Raw genomic sequence first — 15,765 nt, forward strand, 5'->3', positions numbered from 1 at the left:
GGATATTAGGAAAAATTTCTTCACCAAAAGGGTTGTCAAGCATTGGACCAGGCTGCCCAGGGAAGTGATTGAGTCACCATCCCTGGAGGTATTTAAAAGACGTGTAGATGTGGTGCTTAGGGACATGGTTTAGTGGTGGACTTGGCAGTGCTAGGTTAACGGTTGGACTTGATGATCTTAAAGGTCTTTTCCAACCTAAACGATTTTATGATTCCATGAATCCCATCCCCATTCCGGACGTGATTATGTCTTAAGGCCACAGGGGCACTAATAGAGCCCAGAAGTTACCTAGGACAAAGCTGTGGATAAGGACACATTGTTCTGGGTCAGGGAATGGTCCATGGCCCTTTTTTATTGGGCTGTGCAGAGATAGCCTTGAGACACCTCTTGGTTGAGACTCTATCAAACACCTGCTCAGGTAAATAGGAATTCATGGCCTTCTGGCCTTAAAGTTCAATCTGGCCACTCAGATTCCCACCGTAACACAAGACCACCCATTCTCAGAACTCTCATGGGAGATATAACAGGCTACTTTGGGAACACGTGATAGTAGAAAGTATCAAATACCCAGGCTTTTAACACTGGTGTATTATACACCACCTAGGATTTAGACAAAATAAAAGAAAACCTATCTGCCCAACTTTCACCATTCTCAGGTATTTCAGGGCCAAATCTTGGAGAAAGAGTGGGAGAGCATTTTCTCCCTTTCAACAGCTCTGTGGCTTCCAAAACTGTCTCAGGAGAGACTCTACCTTTTATACCTTCCATTTCCCTTTATTATCGTGACTGTTTTCACCAGGACAGCACAATCCTTTACTAGGTGATCTGTTACCCACTCACCTACCCAGGGTGACAGGACCTTCAGCATCTGTCCACACTCAGTTCTGGATATGCATGTGCCTTGTGCACACAAACTCACAGGGTGGGTTTTTTGAGGCACTCTCTGGCACATGTGCATCCTGAGGTTCCCTGCCAAAGTAAAAGACATGGAGTAAAACATACATATGTGCCCTCCACCCTCTGGAGGATTTTCCACGAGACATTTCTTCTACAGTGACAGAAATGTGCGTGTTTCAATGAAAGATGAGATGCTGCCTTCTCCACGTCTCTTGAAGATGTGACTCCAGGTATATGCCTGTCTTGTGCCAGGTCTTGTCTTTTGAATGTTTTGAAGCCATCCAGAAGGGAGAAGTAAGATAAATATAGCTGTAACTCTAAGACTGGTGACAGAGCTGGGTGACAGAGCGTGTGGCCGTACCTGCCAATTCTGTTACTCACTCTCTGCTTTCTTTCCTTCTTTCTTCTGTTTGTCTGTCTCTCTTTGTCTCTTTCACCAGTAGCAGCCATATTATTACACGGATGTCCTGACCGTGGGTTGCGCCGTGGGGGTCGGCTGCTGCTTTGGGACACCACTTGGAGGCAAGTGGCTGTTCTGTTTCCTTTTTCTCAGGTACCTAAATCCTCTCCTGCCTAGTCCTCTTCTCCTCTCCCCTTTTCCTGCACCATATTTTTGATCTGTCAACTACCTTGAACAAAGAAGCTTACCTTCAATGTTACCAACCTCCCCAGCATCTCTGACACAGTCTTTTTCTCCACATTGTCAGCATTCTGGAGGCAAGAGGGGAAGGCTCTCTAGAACAGTGGTCTCCAAATTGGGGTGTGCATACCTCAGGGGGTGTGCAAGATGAACCACTGGGGTGTGGGAAGAAAATATTGGAATTTCTATCTTTTTTTTAATCTAAAAAAATAAGAAATAAATTAAGCTTTACTAATATTCAGTAATTGGCACTGGTGCCCTCACTCGGTCCATATGTCGGATGGCCACTTGTGACATACAGTGCATGAGGTGTCCTGGGTGTAGAGTTGTTCACAATGCAGAGAGTTGACAGTGGTGCCCTCACTCTTTTGCTCACTTTCAGCATATCGCAATGTATTGCAATCAATGTGTGCCCACCTAAGTGGATTTACAGATTATATTATCTAGTGTTAACTAAACTAACCCTCACAAAATGGACAAGTGGCTTAAAAAGATTCCTGCAAAGAGACCATGGATTGAAGGTAATACTAATAATGCGAGCACAGACGAATGACAAGAAAATGGCAGAAGTGACACTTCCACTCCTAGTACAAGCTCTTAATCAGTCACATTATGAGGTAAAAACAGTGACCAGCTAATCAGGTCTGACAAGAAGTTGGCCAAAAACCTAAAAGTTATCAAAGACTATTTGAAGTATGGATTTACATCCGCTATCATTAACGATGAACCTCACCCTAAGTGTATATTGTGCTTTGAGAAGTTAGCTAATGATGGTATGAAGCCATCAGAATTAGCAAGACATTTAAAAACTACGCGTCCAGAACATGAAGACAAACCTCTACAGTTTATTCAGCAATGTTTCAAGCTATGTGATATTCAATCCAGTAGTTTACAAAATTTCACTGAACTTAATGATAAATGTTTAGAAGCCTCCTTTGAGGTTTCTTACTTCATAGCAAAAGACAAAAAGCCACATACCACTGGGGAAACACTTGTTCTTCCTGCCACAGTAAAAATGGCTGAAATAATACACAGAAAGCAATACAGAGGCAAACTAAAATGCATTCCTTTGTCAGCAAACACTGTTGGAAGACGCATAGACAGCATTGCTGAAGATTTGAAGAAACAAGTATCAGTACAAATTACACAGTGTGAGAGGCTTGCTATGCAGCTGGATGAAAGTACAGATGTTTCTAACATGTCTCAGCTGATGGTATTTGCTAGATTCTGTTTCAATAAGTGAAATACATGAAGAATCACTTTCTGTGAGCCACTAAAGGAGAGATTTACCAGAGGAGCTATATTCTCAACAGTAAATTCCTTCTTTAATAAAAACGTTTTATGGAAAAGCTGTGCAAGTATAATGACCAGTGGAGCACTGCTTTGACTAAGAAAAGGATTGTGTGGTAAGGCTACATAGATAGCACCACACCTGAAATTCATCCACTGCATTGTTCATAGGCAAGCTATTGAAGCAAAGAAGTGGGAGCCAGACATGCACAAAGTGCTACAGGATGTCATTGTTTTGGTTAATTTCATAAAAACGAGACCTTGAAACAGTAGAATCTTTGCAATACTTTGTAATGAGATGGGGAGGGACCACGAAAATCCTTTGTACCATACAGATATTTGCTGGTTATCTCGTGGCAATGGGCTTTAATAAAGAGTTGTTGAATTTAAAGACCAGTTACACATTTTTCTTTTACAAGAAGACAAGTGTTCTGAATTTGCTGATCTTTTCTGTGATGACAAGCATCTGTCAGTAGTATACTACCTAGCAGTTATTTTTGAAAAAATAAATATACTTGATGTATCCCTTCAAGGTGAAAGTGATGTTCTAACCGTGGGTGAGAAAGTAACTGCTTTTCAAAAGAAACTTCTGCTGTGGAGATTTTTGTGATTTTCTTGCCAAATACAATGTAAGTGTGTCACCTACAAAAACTCTTATATGGTATGCTTAAAAATTTGGAAACAGAACTTTCTAACCTGTTTAAAAATCTTCCAGATTAAGAGTTTCAGTGGGTTTTGAACACATTTGTTAAAGATATAAAAATTCAACACCTTCTGATTAGTTTGCAAGAACAACTGATTGACATCAGGGAAGATGGAAATTTACTATGCAAGTTTCAACAAAAATCTTAGCATAAGTGGTGGATGGGACTGAAAAAATAGTATCATGATTTAGTAAGCACAGCCAACGATGCATTTCTTGCATTTGGATCTATGTATCTTTGTGAGATATCTTTTTCAGCTATGACAGCCATTAAGACCAAGTATTGAAATAAAGTGAACATAGAACCAGACCTTTGAATCACTGTATCACAAAGTGTTAAACCAAGATTTCAAAAAATAAAGAATACCAATATTTTTTGTAAGAACAAACATTTTTTTGTTCCATTAATAAATAAACTATTTTTAAAATTTTGTTTTTTAATCTTTAACTCACCCTTTTTTAATTTCTATTTTTTGTGTATGTTTTATATTGTACATAATATATTAGTACAGTAGTACATGTATATAATTTTTAAATAAATACACATATATTGGGGGGGTATGTGCTCAAACATTTTTTATTGATAGGGGTACATGATCAAAGAAGTTTGGAGACCACTGCTCTAGAAGACTATTTAGAAGCCTCTCATGCTTCTAACATTACACTTCTGATTTTAACTTTGCTCCCTTTCCAACTCTTTCTAGGGGTCCTTTTCAGCATTGAGGTCACTTCTACATACTTTGCTGTGCGCAATTATTGGAGAGGTTTCTTTGCAGCTACCTTTAGTGCCTTCATTTTCCGAGTCCTTGCTGTTTGGAACAAGGATGCAGGTAAGCTAAGAACCATTCCTACTTTCTTTGTACAAAAGTTGCTCTATTAATTTATTATTTTCCATCTTCCTCGAAACTACAACCTTGTATGATGTTTGAAACTTCTGCCATGACATGTGACTTCCAGCAGTACAGTAGGAAAAGAGAAAGGGAAGTATCTTATGTCATCAACTGTACAACCCAACCTATTCCTAGGTGTGCTGGGGATATCACTGAAAAATCACTGAATATGAGTCCTTGGGAAGTAAGAGGGCCCCTGAGGTGGGATTTTTGCCTCTACTCAGCATAATCTCAAGGCTGCAAACACAGATACCTCTGTGTTTGGTATCCCATCACAGAGGATGTAATGCATACTACAGTGTATGCTGCTGTGATCTGCTGGAAATTCCATGGTCTGCTTTGGTCATCTCTTGACTAGAAGCATAAAAACCAAATAGTCTAGAAAATTGAGATGATAAAATGGTTAGGAGGCTATAGGATTGGTAGGGTGCAACTGGAGGTCCTGAAAAAATAACTGTCTCAAGTAACTGAAAAGCACCTGTGATCTGCTGGAAATTCCATGGTCTGCTTTGGTCATCTCTTGACTAGAAGCATAAAAACCAAATAGTCTAGAAAATTGAGATGATAAAATGGTTAGGAGGCTATAGGATTGGTAGGGTGCAACTGGAGGTCCTGAAAAAATAACTGTCTCAAGTAACTGAAAAGCACGAGTGCAACATTTGTGTAGACCGATCGCACAGAACAAGCTTGTTCAGGAGAGCATTAACAGGACTACGAGTGTGGGAACAGTGACTTTCCATTTGTGGACACTGAAATTGTAAGGGACCACTGTATCAGCTGAATGTTCACAAGTCCATGGGGCCTGATGGGATTCATCCCAGAGTACTGAAGGAGCTACCTGGTGTTGGGAGGTCTTGGGAGTCTGGGGAGGTCCCTACTCACTGGAAGCTAGCCAATGTTATTCCACTCTACAAAAAGGGCATGAGGGAAGACCCAGGGAACTACAGACCTGTTAGTCTAACCTCAGTTCCTGGAAAAATTATGGAGAAGATCATACTGGGTACTGTTGAAAGGCATTTAAAGAACAATGCAATCATTAGGCACAGTCAGCATGGGTTCACAAAGGGAAAGTCCAGTTTAACTAATTTGATATCCTTCTATGATAAGGTCACCCACCTAGTGGATGAAGGGTAGGCAGTGGATGCAGATTTTCTGGATTTTAGTAAGGCTTTTGATACTGTCCCTCACAGCATCCTTCTGGACAAGTTGTCCAGCTATGGGATGAGCAGGTTCAAGGTGCACTGGGTGAAGAACTGGCTGAAGGGCAGGGCTCAAAGGGTTGTAGTGAATGGGGCTGCATCTGGCTGGCGACCGGTCACCAGTGGTGTTCCTTAGGGTTCAGTTCTAGGGCCAGTTCTGTTTGATATATTTGAACATCCATCAATGATCTGGATGCAGGAGTTGAATGCACCATTAGCAAGGTGCTGTTGACTCTCTTGAGGGACAAGAGGCCTTGCAGAGGGATCTAGATAGATTGGAGCATTGGGCTATCATTAATGGGATGAAATTTAACAGGCCCAAATGCCGGATTTTGCACCTGGCACGGAGTAACGCTGGGCACAAGTATAAATTGGGAGAGGAGTGGCTGGAGAGCAGCCCCGCAGAAAGGGATCTCAGGGTGCTGGTTGACAGGAGGCTCAACATGAGTCAGCAGTGTGCCCTGGCAGTCAAGACGGCAAACCGCAACCTGGGGTGCATCAAACACAGTATGACCAGCTGGTCAAAAGAGGTGATTATCTCACTGTATTCAGCATTGGTATGGCCCCACCTTGAAGGGGCAACCTCATTGCTCTCTACAGCTTCCTGAGGAGGGGAAGTGGAGAGGGAGGTGCTGAGCTCTTATCCCTGGGATCCAGTCATAGGATGTGTGGGAATGGTTCAAAGCTGCACCGGGGAGGTTTAGACTGGATGTTAGGAAGCACTTCTTTACCGAGAGGGTGGTCAAACACTGGAACAGGCTTCCTAGAGAGGTGGTCGATGCCCCAAGCCTGTCAGTGTTTGAGGCATTTGGACAGTGCCCTTAATGACATGCTTCAACTTGGTCAGCCCTGAATTGGTCAAGCAGATGGTTGTAGGTCCCTTCCAACTGAACTATTCTATTCTGTTCTGTTCTGTTCTGTTCTATTCTATTCTATTCTATTTCAGATACTGTGGCAATGGCAGAAGGCAGCCATTTCTTTGTAAACTTCTTGCTTATAATGTCTTTATCTTTTATTCTTGGAGTTGCATCTATTTTATTGATCTGAGCTCCATGTGGGCAGTTCACTTACTTAGAACTGCTATAACTTGACTTCACAGGGTTGGATTTTTTTTGTGCTAAAACATTATTTGGCTTGAATATTCTCTTGAATATAGAAAGTGACTGCACTTTCTACTTGAATGTAGAAAGTGACTACACCTTTGTCTGTGAAACACTACCGCATATTGAGAGGTGTTCAACCATCCGATCTATCACAAAAAACACATCTTTCTGTTCTTTCCAGAGGAAAATATAAGAAATTCAAAGACAGATGACAGGAGATAATCTCCTATCCTTCACTCTGTCTACTTATCTCCCTTGCTAATTTCTCAAATCATTAGAAATTAGCTTAATCCTGAAACATCTTAATTGTTGTCCCTTCTTCAAAATCATCCAGACAGCTTTAATACCCATATTAATGGCTCCTTACATTGTGCTTCATTGACTGTCTGGGTTAAAAAGTTCCATGATCAAATTGTCTATGAAAAATAGTTCCTTTTCAAAGTTCTGATTTTTCTTTGTCTGTGTTGCCAGTCTCCTTGTCCTTGTATTAAGGAACTAGAAACTTTTGTCTAGCTAAGTCATTCATTATTTTATGATCCTTTATCATGCCCACTCTAACTTATCTTTCATGTCTTTTCTTCCTCATTTCCTTCTGAAAGTTACAAGCCCGGTCTTTTCAGCCTTTGTTCATGCAAGCGTTTTTCTTAGGCTCCCACTCTGATGTCTTCACAATCTCTAAAGTCTTGTCTACTCCCAGAAGTTATGCACCCGATAAATAAGCGGATGTCTTTGTGCTAGTTTCCTGTATAGCTACTATTATCACCCAGTAAGAAAGCCTTTGTATGAGGTGGGTTAATGTACTTGAAAGTGGAAGAAGTTGCTTCCCTTAATGTGCACTATGCACATCTACCTGTAATGTTCATGTGGAACATCTCAACTATTGTAAATTCATACATAATATGTGAACTAACTTTTCTGCTTAGGCAAACATTTGCCATCTTCTTCCAGAATATTTTTGAGGTAAAATGATCAGAGTTCCAAGCAGATGTGGCTATCAAATTGCTTTATTGGAAGGCATTACAATACTGCAATGCAAAACTCTGCATTATGATACCATTTTTATGCAGCTTTTACACATTTCTAGCAGCTGTAGTTAGGAAAAAGGTTAAAAGACCATTTTCTTAGAGCTGTCTACACTGATCCAACTCTCTTTCTTGAAATACTATTGTTAGATCAGATTCCTTCCTAATGTATCAATAATCTTCCCCCACTGCATTATTTTGCATTCATCAACACAGAACATTGCCTTTCTCATGCAGGCCTCTCTGCTTCCAACCAGGGTAAACTGATTCAGTATCATGTGCAGATTTTGCTGTCTTCCTCAGAAAATTTATAATCATAGAATCATAGAAAGATTCAGTTTGGAAGAGACCCCGGAGCTCTCTACTCCAAACTCCTGCTTACAGCACGGACAACTTTCCACTGCCTGTCTGGGCATCTGTTCCAGTGTTGAACCACCCCTCCAGAAAGAAGCATTTGCTCATTCTATGTAGACAAAATTCCCTTCTTGGAAGTTGTGCTCATTACCTCTCTTTCTTCCACTGTGTCTTTGCAACTTCCCCATGAGGTAGGGGAGACTGCTGTTTGAACCCCCTTGGGCCTTCTCGTTTCCAGGCTGAGTAGAATTAGTTCCTGCAGCCTCTCCCTGTGCCAATGTCCTGGACCATCTTGGGGCTCACCACTGGAGTCTCTCCAGTTTTGTAACATTTCGTTTGTACTGGGTTTTCTAGATGTGGCTTCTTCAGTGCTGTATAGAAGGAAATAATCACCACTGTCAACCAGCTGGTTGTGCTTTTGCTGATGTGGCCTAGTATGTGGTTAGCTTTCATTGCCACAAGGGCACATATTAAGCATCGTATCCACCAGGATCCGCTGGCATGAGAGCAGAGCTTTTCCTGTTCACTAGGCCACCAGACTGTAACCGATGTGCATGTCATTCCAGGTGCAGGACTAAATCTTCATCTTTGTTGAATTTATGATGTTCCTACTGGTCAGCTCCTCCAGTTTGTGGAGGCCACTCTGAATGAAGCCCTCCAGGTGACAAACCACCACCTTCTCTCCCTCCCCAGTTCAATATGGTCACTGATGAGTGAGTTCCATCCTGTCATCCAGGACATTGATGCAGATGTTAAACAGGATCAGCTCCAATATGACCTCTGAAGAAACCCATTCAACACCACAGGGCTCCAAGACAACAATTAGCAACTCCTGCTACATGTGTACTATGACATGCATCATTACATGTCTGACATGATAAACTCACTTTTTTTCTCTCTCTGGGCTAGCTTCTGATCCATGATAATATTTTCCCTTTTGCCATTCTACCTGAGGCTCCACAGCCTCATGTGGGGCCTCTCAATAATCTAAATAAATACCATTCCCCTTAATCTGGTTTTACTGTTTTATTAAAAAACTCCACGTCACAAAGATTTTATTCATTTGAATTATCCTTCTGGGTTTTTTCCGTGGCTTTGAGGTTCAAAACAGGTATTTCCAGGGTTGTGCTTGCTTTTAAAATCTATATGTATTTAACCAATTTGCCAGGTGCTAATGCACAACTCTCTTTGTACTTTACCACATTGTTCCACAACCTTCTTAAACACGTAAGCTACTCATCAGTCCCGCTCCAGTCCCTGGAGGCCCTGATGCTCATTACAGAAGGTGAATTATTTTTTTAAATAGCTCATCCACCTCATTCCTAATCTGCCTCAGATCTTAATGCCTTTTAAGTCCGCAGCTTGTTTAACACCTCTTTTATTGTCATTTTTTACCTCCAAGCTGCATCATTGCTACCAGGAAGTAGCAGGTAGGGAAGCAATCACATCAGAGTAGACAGGTGCAAATAAGTTGTGTAACATCTTACCAAAATTCTTTTCTCTTTTAGACCCACAAAATCTTTGCTGGCTTCTGGATACTGACGGCTTTGTTGGCTGGCTTTACACCATTACCTGTACTTTCCAGATAACATCTGGCTCGTTCTGGTTGGCTGCTGCAACTTAGGCCCCTGTTTGCTAATCACGGAAGGCTGGAGTTCTGCAATTTGCAGGATTTCTGTTTTACCTTGTCCTGAACCTTCATCTTATTTGCCATAGTGTTTTACACCTTGTCTTCCTCCTGCTCGTTCTGATCACTTCTACACATGGTTCAGTGGTATTTTAAAGTTCAAAGCTTTTTAAAGTACTTTTCCATTAACTAGACTTTCTCATTTCTTTTTACTTCTCTTAACTTTCACCTTGTAAGAGTTGGACAGCCACTCTAAACTAGTAGAGTTTGTAGCCAATGGAGAGAAAAGGGCTTAGCCACACAGTTTCAGGATGGCTTAGTCACTCAGGAAAGAGGATGAAGATAGGTGGGATGAGCATTTCTGTAAGAATCTCTTTCTGTCTTGTGGGACTAGAGAGGGAACCTAGAAAGAGTCACACTAAGTGCTGTGACTGTTTCCCTTTGCCCTGGTCATCTTTGCTGCCCTGTGATAAAACTCTTTGACAGTGAGCCTTACTATACATTTAATGCATTGTCATTTAGTGGCTTGGACTGTCTGTTTCCTAAAACTAAATTGAGATGATCCCTTTCTTGGGCTGATCTAACAAAAACCAGGATATCCTGCTTTTCACCATCTTCCCTCACTGACTGTTCTTCCACCCCTCCCTTGTAACATCTCTGTGTTCGTTGGACCCCTCCATTCAACTCATTTCCCTGGCAGAGGACTAATCCAGGAAAAAAGCAGATAGGTTTTCTGGTAGGTTTTAATGAGGTGAAAGAACCCAGTGAAGGCCTTGACATGTGTCAGATTGTGCCCGATGGGAGGGGAGAACAGTGCAGCCAGGAGGGAAGGAACGGGGTGAAGAGGCAGGGATTAAGATCTTCCCATTTGGGATAGTAGCATGCTGTTAGACAGGCTTAGCTATCTTAGGTAATGTAACCCACAGAGATCTGATTAAATCATTGTTCTAAACCTGATCCTGTCTGACCAATTAACAAGTAACTAATGCCTCCTGTAATTATCATGTAATGCTAGATTTTCACTGCTTCTTTTCTTTCCCCATTGTACAAATAATTCCTTCATCCAGGGCAAGTTGGGATTTATATCCATCCTCATTCAGCTGCATCTCCACGCTGCACTAGATTGGTAATTTGTACTTCACCTATTGTCATACAGATACTTACTGTTTCCACACAATTAGGTACCTCCAGGTAAAAGCAGGACAGGTTTCAACACCTGAGTCATTTTAGCAGTGCAACACAACCAGGAGAGGTGAGCTGGAGAAGACGGGTCTTAGCTGATCTTTTCCATCTCTGATTTCTAAGACTTTCATTCTTTTGGTACCAGTCAAAAATTTGGCAGATGTGACTTCAGAGAGGATCTGAGTTTTGTTTCTAGAAGGCAATCACAACTGTGTGTGACACAGTTTCTCCAGATATGTAAGCACTGCCTGCCTCGGCAAAGAGAGTTTTGAGAGTCAGTGAGTATAGTGGGAAGAGTTTTTATTTCCTAAAGAACGGATGGTAGAAGAAAATAAGAAAAGAAAACCCTTTAAAAATCTGGGATTTTAGCTAAAAAAAAATATACATTCTCTGAAAACAAACCTATACCATCTAAAGTGCTGGGGTTGCAAGTGCTCAAAAATAGGCACTACTGAAATCAGAGCAGTCTGCCAATCTGTAATACTGTATATAATGCCATGAAACCACACAGGAGCATGTATATAACTAGTTCCCCTGTCCCTACCCCTAACTTTTATGGCATTTAACTTCTCACCTCATTATTCCCTTTCCTCCTCTACCTCTTTCTTCTCTCACAGTCACCATCACAGCCCTGTTCAGAACAAACTTTCGCATGGATTTCCCCTTTGATCTGCAAGAGCTGCCAGCGTTTGCTGTAATAGGGTAAGTTCCCAGGAGCCTGGCTCCTTTCTTTGTAAAGGTTATCATGTAAGCTCTGTTAGGAATTCTTTTGCAAAACAGTTACAGCTCTTTTAAACAGTTTGATTGTCACAGTTAAGGCCTCTGCTTGTTGGGATTCCTCCTTCAGAAATGGTGCCCGTGTAACACTATGGGTAAAGAAGGAAATGTGGGTATTATCAAGCTGTTTATTTCCCTCTATCTTTTTCGGAACTTAAGTTCTGGGAAAAAAGTAAGTCTAAATTGGTCTAGGTTCTGGATATAAGTTCATTCTTTCTTTTCCCAAATTTTCCTCCACAAACAAAACCAACTCAGACATCTCCATAAATAAAATAAAACTGGCACTTATCTTAATAAATTAACTGTTTCTCTCACTGGATCCAATTACGGTTCAGTTACCCTTGCTACCATGTCGAGTGTACCAACCTCTCTTGAAAAGGATAACCATTCTGGCCTTGTAAAAGGGAATCTTCCTGGTTAAATCTTTTGTCCCATTTTTGTCAAGTGAAAACTGACTTGTTGGGTCAGTTCATTTGGGAATGCCATCAACATGGTTAAAGGGCCATTCAGTAAATCTGAATCCTCAGTATTCTGTGGGTTAATTATTTGCCACATAAAATAACACTTCCCCTTACCAATTCCAAAGGCACTCTTTTTTCACTCTTTTTTTTTCCCACTTCACTTTGAGTATTAGGCCCTGTTTATCCAGGTCTCATTAAGCTAGAGAGCACAAGGATCAAGGCCAGTCTTTACACAACTATACTTTTTTGGCTTTATTAGGATCAGGAACATAGGCCTAAGTGATTAGGATCAGAGATGACATACTTTGGTTTAGGCACAAGATTTGCTATTACTTTTAATATTTGGTGTAGGTGTATACTTCTGCTGAAACAGAGTTAAACTACCTTCATTTTTACTGTTTCCTGTTCCAACCTGATGTCTAAGTTCTGACAATACTGGTCTTTGCCCAGTTGCTCTTCTCCAGCCCCATGGAGATCTGTCAGTCCTTTTTTATAGATTATTTTTATAGATAAAACTTATAGTTTTTATAGATGAGATTTCCCCCTCTAAGCAAGAGAAAATCTAAGTGGTAAACTGGCAGTGTGTGTGACAAAGAAAGAGGTCCAAAATAATCTCTCCCCTTTCATCAGGGAGTCAATGTCTTCAAGTGAGTTGCTGTAGGAGTAACCCTCTAGGTGACATTTAAAAGACTTCATAAACAGTTGAAGATGAAAAACACTTGAACCTAGTTTCTTGGTTGATGGTTTGTGTTTGGTATAATTTTATTTAATTTTCTCCACTTTAGGATATGTTCTGGATTCCTTGGAGCATTTTTCGTTTATCTCAATCGCCAAGTGGTCCTATGCATCAGGCGTCATAGAGGTCTGAGCCAGTTTCTCACCAAATAGTGAGTGCCTTTGAAGATATTCTCTTTAGGGACTGGATTTTTATACCCTACTGGTATTGGATAGTAATAAATGCTTCCTGGAAGCTAGTAGAACTATTTCAAGTGTAAGATAGTAAAAATATGAGAAACTGCAATTATATGAGAACAAAGTATCTGCAAACATCAAAAGAATTTGTTCTGAGCTGGATTTTCTTCTTGACTAGCCCCAATAGTTTCAAATAGCTTCTTGATTTAGAAGGAAGAGTCTGTAATATTCATTAAGAGGACAAGGGAAACTACTGATTGGACAGAAAATGTTTTTAATTAGAAAATCAATTATCATGCTTCTTAAGATCATGCTGCTTCTGATTTTTTTTTTTTAGAACCTGTAAAAAATAAATTCAACATCATTTATATTTAAGAAAATTAAATACAACTGAAATCTAACTATGTCTTTAAAATCTAAAATTTTTTAAATCAAAATGTGGGCAAAAATGTAAAGAATGTGCTGCGGTATTGCAATTACTGCATACTTACGAACTAAAAGCTGAAACTGATAATAACCAAATAGTGTGAATTACTGCATGGAAGAGATATGCAAAACAAAATTAAAATCTTAGCAATAAAGGTTTTACAGGGCACTTGAAGATACTTTTTTCCCCTCTCTAATAAAGTTATAACCTCCAAAGTTATAACCTGAAGAAGAAAAGGTGGCTAACTGTAAATGTCTTCAGTCTTTTTACAGAAGAAATCTGATGTTATAAGAATTTTTTAAGTTGAGAGGTGTGGAGGACCTACATTTCTTAGCAAGTTGCAGATCTGAGCAGAAGAAAACCACTACTTAAAAAAGAAGTTCAAACTGACTTTATTTATAATGTGGAAGGAAAATTGTCTTTTTTCATTATGTAGCATTACCCACAAGCACCAGCAGACCCATCAAACAAAGTTAATAGAGACGTGGAGCAAAGCCTGAAAAGCGGGAATTTACTTTAAACTTTTGACTAATTTCTCAGAATTTTGTAGGTTCTTAGAGTGAAAGAAATTAAAGGTTATGTTTTGTCTTCCTGAATACCACAGCATCTCAGCCAGAAATTCCTGTAGGGAACACAGTAATTTGTCAGGGGAGGCCTGACAGGATTAGTCCAGCACGTGGAGGCAGCTTAGACTCATGTTGTCTTAGTGCCCATGAAGCGTCACAGTGTACCCAGAAACCCATCCTGGGATTAGACACAGCAGCAGGCAAACACAGAGGGATTCAGCCTGCTCTCCAGCTATGCCCCACTGGCCCAGCACAGCTAGACCCACTAGCCACCAAGGACACTTTCCCAAAAATTGTGACAGTCAGCAATTCAATGGAAAGAAAAGCAGTTTTTCTCATAAGAGTTAATGCAATGGGGGATGCATGCAGAAATGTATGGAAAAAACCTACATTTAAATACAGTAGGACAGGATACATTGCATGGGGGATGAAGAGGCAAGACTGGCATAATCAGGACAAATGGAGGAGGTGCTGGCTTTTGACAATAGGTCAACACATCATTGTAAACACACATTCCCCCCCGTGTATTCAAGTCTGTGCATTTTGTACATCCCTGTCTCCCTCCATCCCTCCCATTACACTAATTCTGATGGGAAAAATGTCTTTGCTGACACTTGAACTCTCTATGAATGATGATGATCAGTGGAGCAGGGCATTAAATTGCCAGTAACAGAACTCCAAAGCAATGGATACAGATGTGGCAGAGAGCTTTCACAGAAATAGCATTCATAGTCCTGAAGTGATAGTGCTACAAGAAAAGAATGTGAGGTTGTGTTTTAATAAAATTTTCTTTCTTTTCAGCCGCCTCATATACCCTGGGGTTATAACCTTCCTTATAGCAACTGTGACCTTTCCTCCAGGATTTGGGCAGTTCATGGCAGGAGAGGTGAGAGTGGGGTGTGTATTTGCAATTCTGTGCAGTTCTGTGGAACAGTCTCGCCTTATCCTGTGCCCCAATAAACCATAAGGTTTTATGTCATAGAAAGGGGAAGAAAAACTTGGGAGGAGTTTGGACTGAAGAGGGACTATATTCAGTTTGGACTGAAGAGGGACATAAGAGAGACTTATGATCTCTGCTATCTCCTTCATATAAAACTTGAAAAAGGTCCACTCTCCTAAGCAAGTAATAAGATGTTACCCCATGTGTGAAAGTAGTGATCCTTTCACTAGTTCAGGTAAAGTCCCATCTCTCTTCCTGAAGATTAAAAATGTGAATTAAGTCTCATAATCATGAATTACCAAAGTAAAAATCTCCTCCACTTTCTTGGAACAGAGGTGGAGTATTTACTCCATCTAATCTCATGGCTCATGCCTGGTTTTTTTGCTGTTTAGTTGATGCCACGGGAAGCCATCAGCTCTCTCTTTGATAACTATACCTGGGCAAAATACACAGGGGACCCTCAGATCCTAGGGAAATCTGCTGCCTGGATCCATCCGAAAGTCAGTGTCTTCATCATCATCCTGCTTTTCTTCCTCATGAAGGTAGGAAACCCAGTTCACCGTAACCCTTCTCCATTTGGAGTGAATGTTCCTGATGCTTTATAAAATAGTTTGTGAACTGCCAATGAGGACTTGCTGGGTATTGAATGAAGGGTCTTATATCTTTTGAAGTGATTTTTGCCCACCTTGAATGCAAGATTACCAAAATTATTAGGGAATAGTTTCCTGGCCTTAATATAGTGATCTCTTTCACTGCTCCCTAGGTCTTCTTCCTC

At 40.6% G+C, this 15,765-nt stretch overlaps 1 protein-coding gene across 4 annotated transcripts in view; it reads left to right on the forward strand.

Annotated features, from left to right (window-relative positions):
- Positions 1-15,765, forward strand: part of CLCN1 (chloride channel, voltage-sensitive 1) — a 47,607-nt gene that overhangs the window by 17,663 nt on the left and 14,179 nt on the right. For all 4 annotated transcript variants that reach the window (XM_009328637.1, XM_009328645.1, XM_009328653.1 and 1 more), the window contains exons 7-12: positions 1,341-1,419; positions 4,235-4,360; positions 11,525-11,609; positions 12,931-13,032; positions 14,852-14,936; positions 15,383-15,532. In XM_009328637.1, coding sequence (XP_009326912.1) covers positions 1,341-1,419; positions 4,235-4,360; positions 11,525-11,609; positions 12,931-13,032; positions 14,852-14,936; positions 15,383-15,532 — 627 coding nt within the window. The remainder of the gene's footprint in view (positions 1-1,340; positions 1,420-4,234; positions 4,361-11,524; positions 11,610-12,930; positions 13,033-14,851; positions 14,937-15,382; positions 15,533-15,765) is intronic.

The sequence above is a fragment of the Pygoscelis adeliae genome, unplaced genomic scaffold (assembly GCF_000699105.1).
Source record: "Pygoscelis adeliae isolate BGI_AS28 unplaced genomic scaffold, ASM69910v1 Scaffold120, whole genome shotgun sequence".
Classification (NCBI taxonomy): Eukaryota; Metazoa; Chordata; class Aves; order Sphenisciformes; family Spheniscidae; genus Pygoscelis; species Pygoscelis adeliae.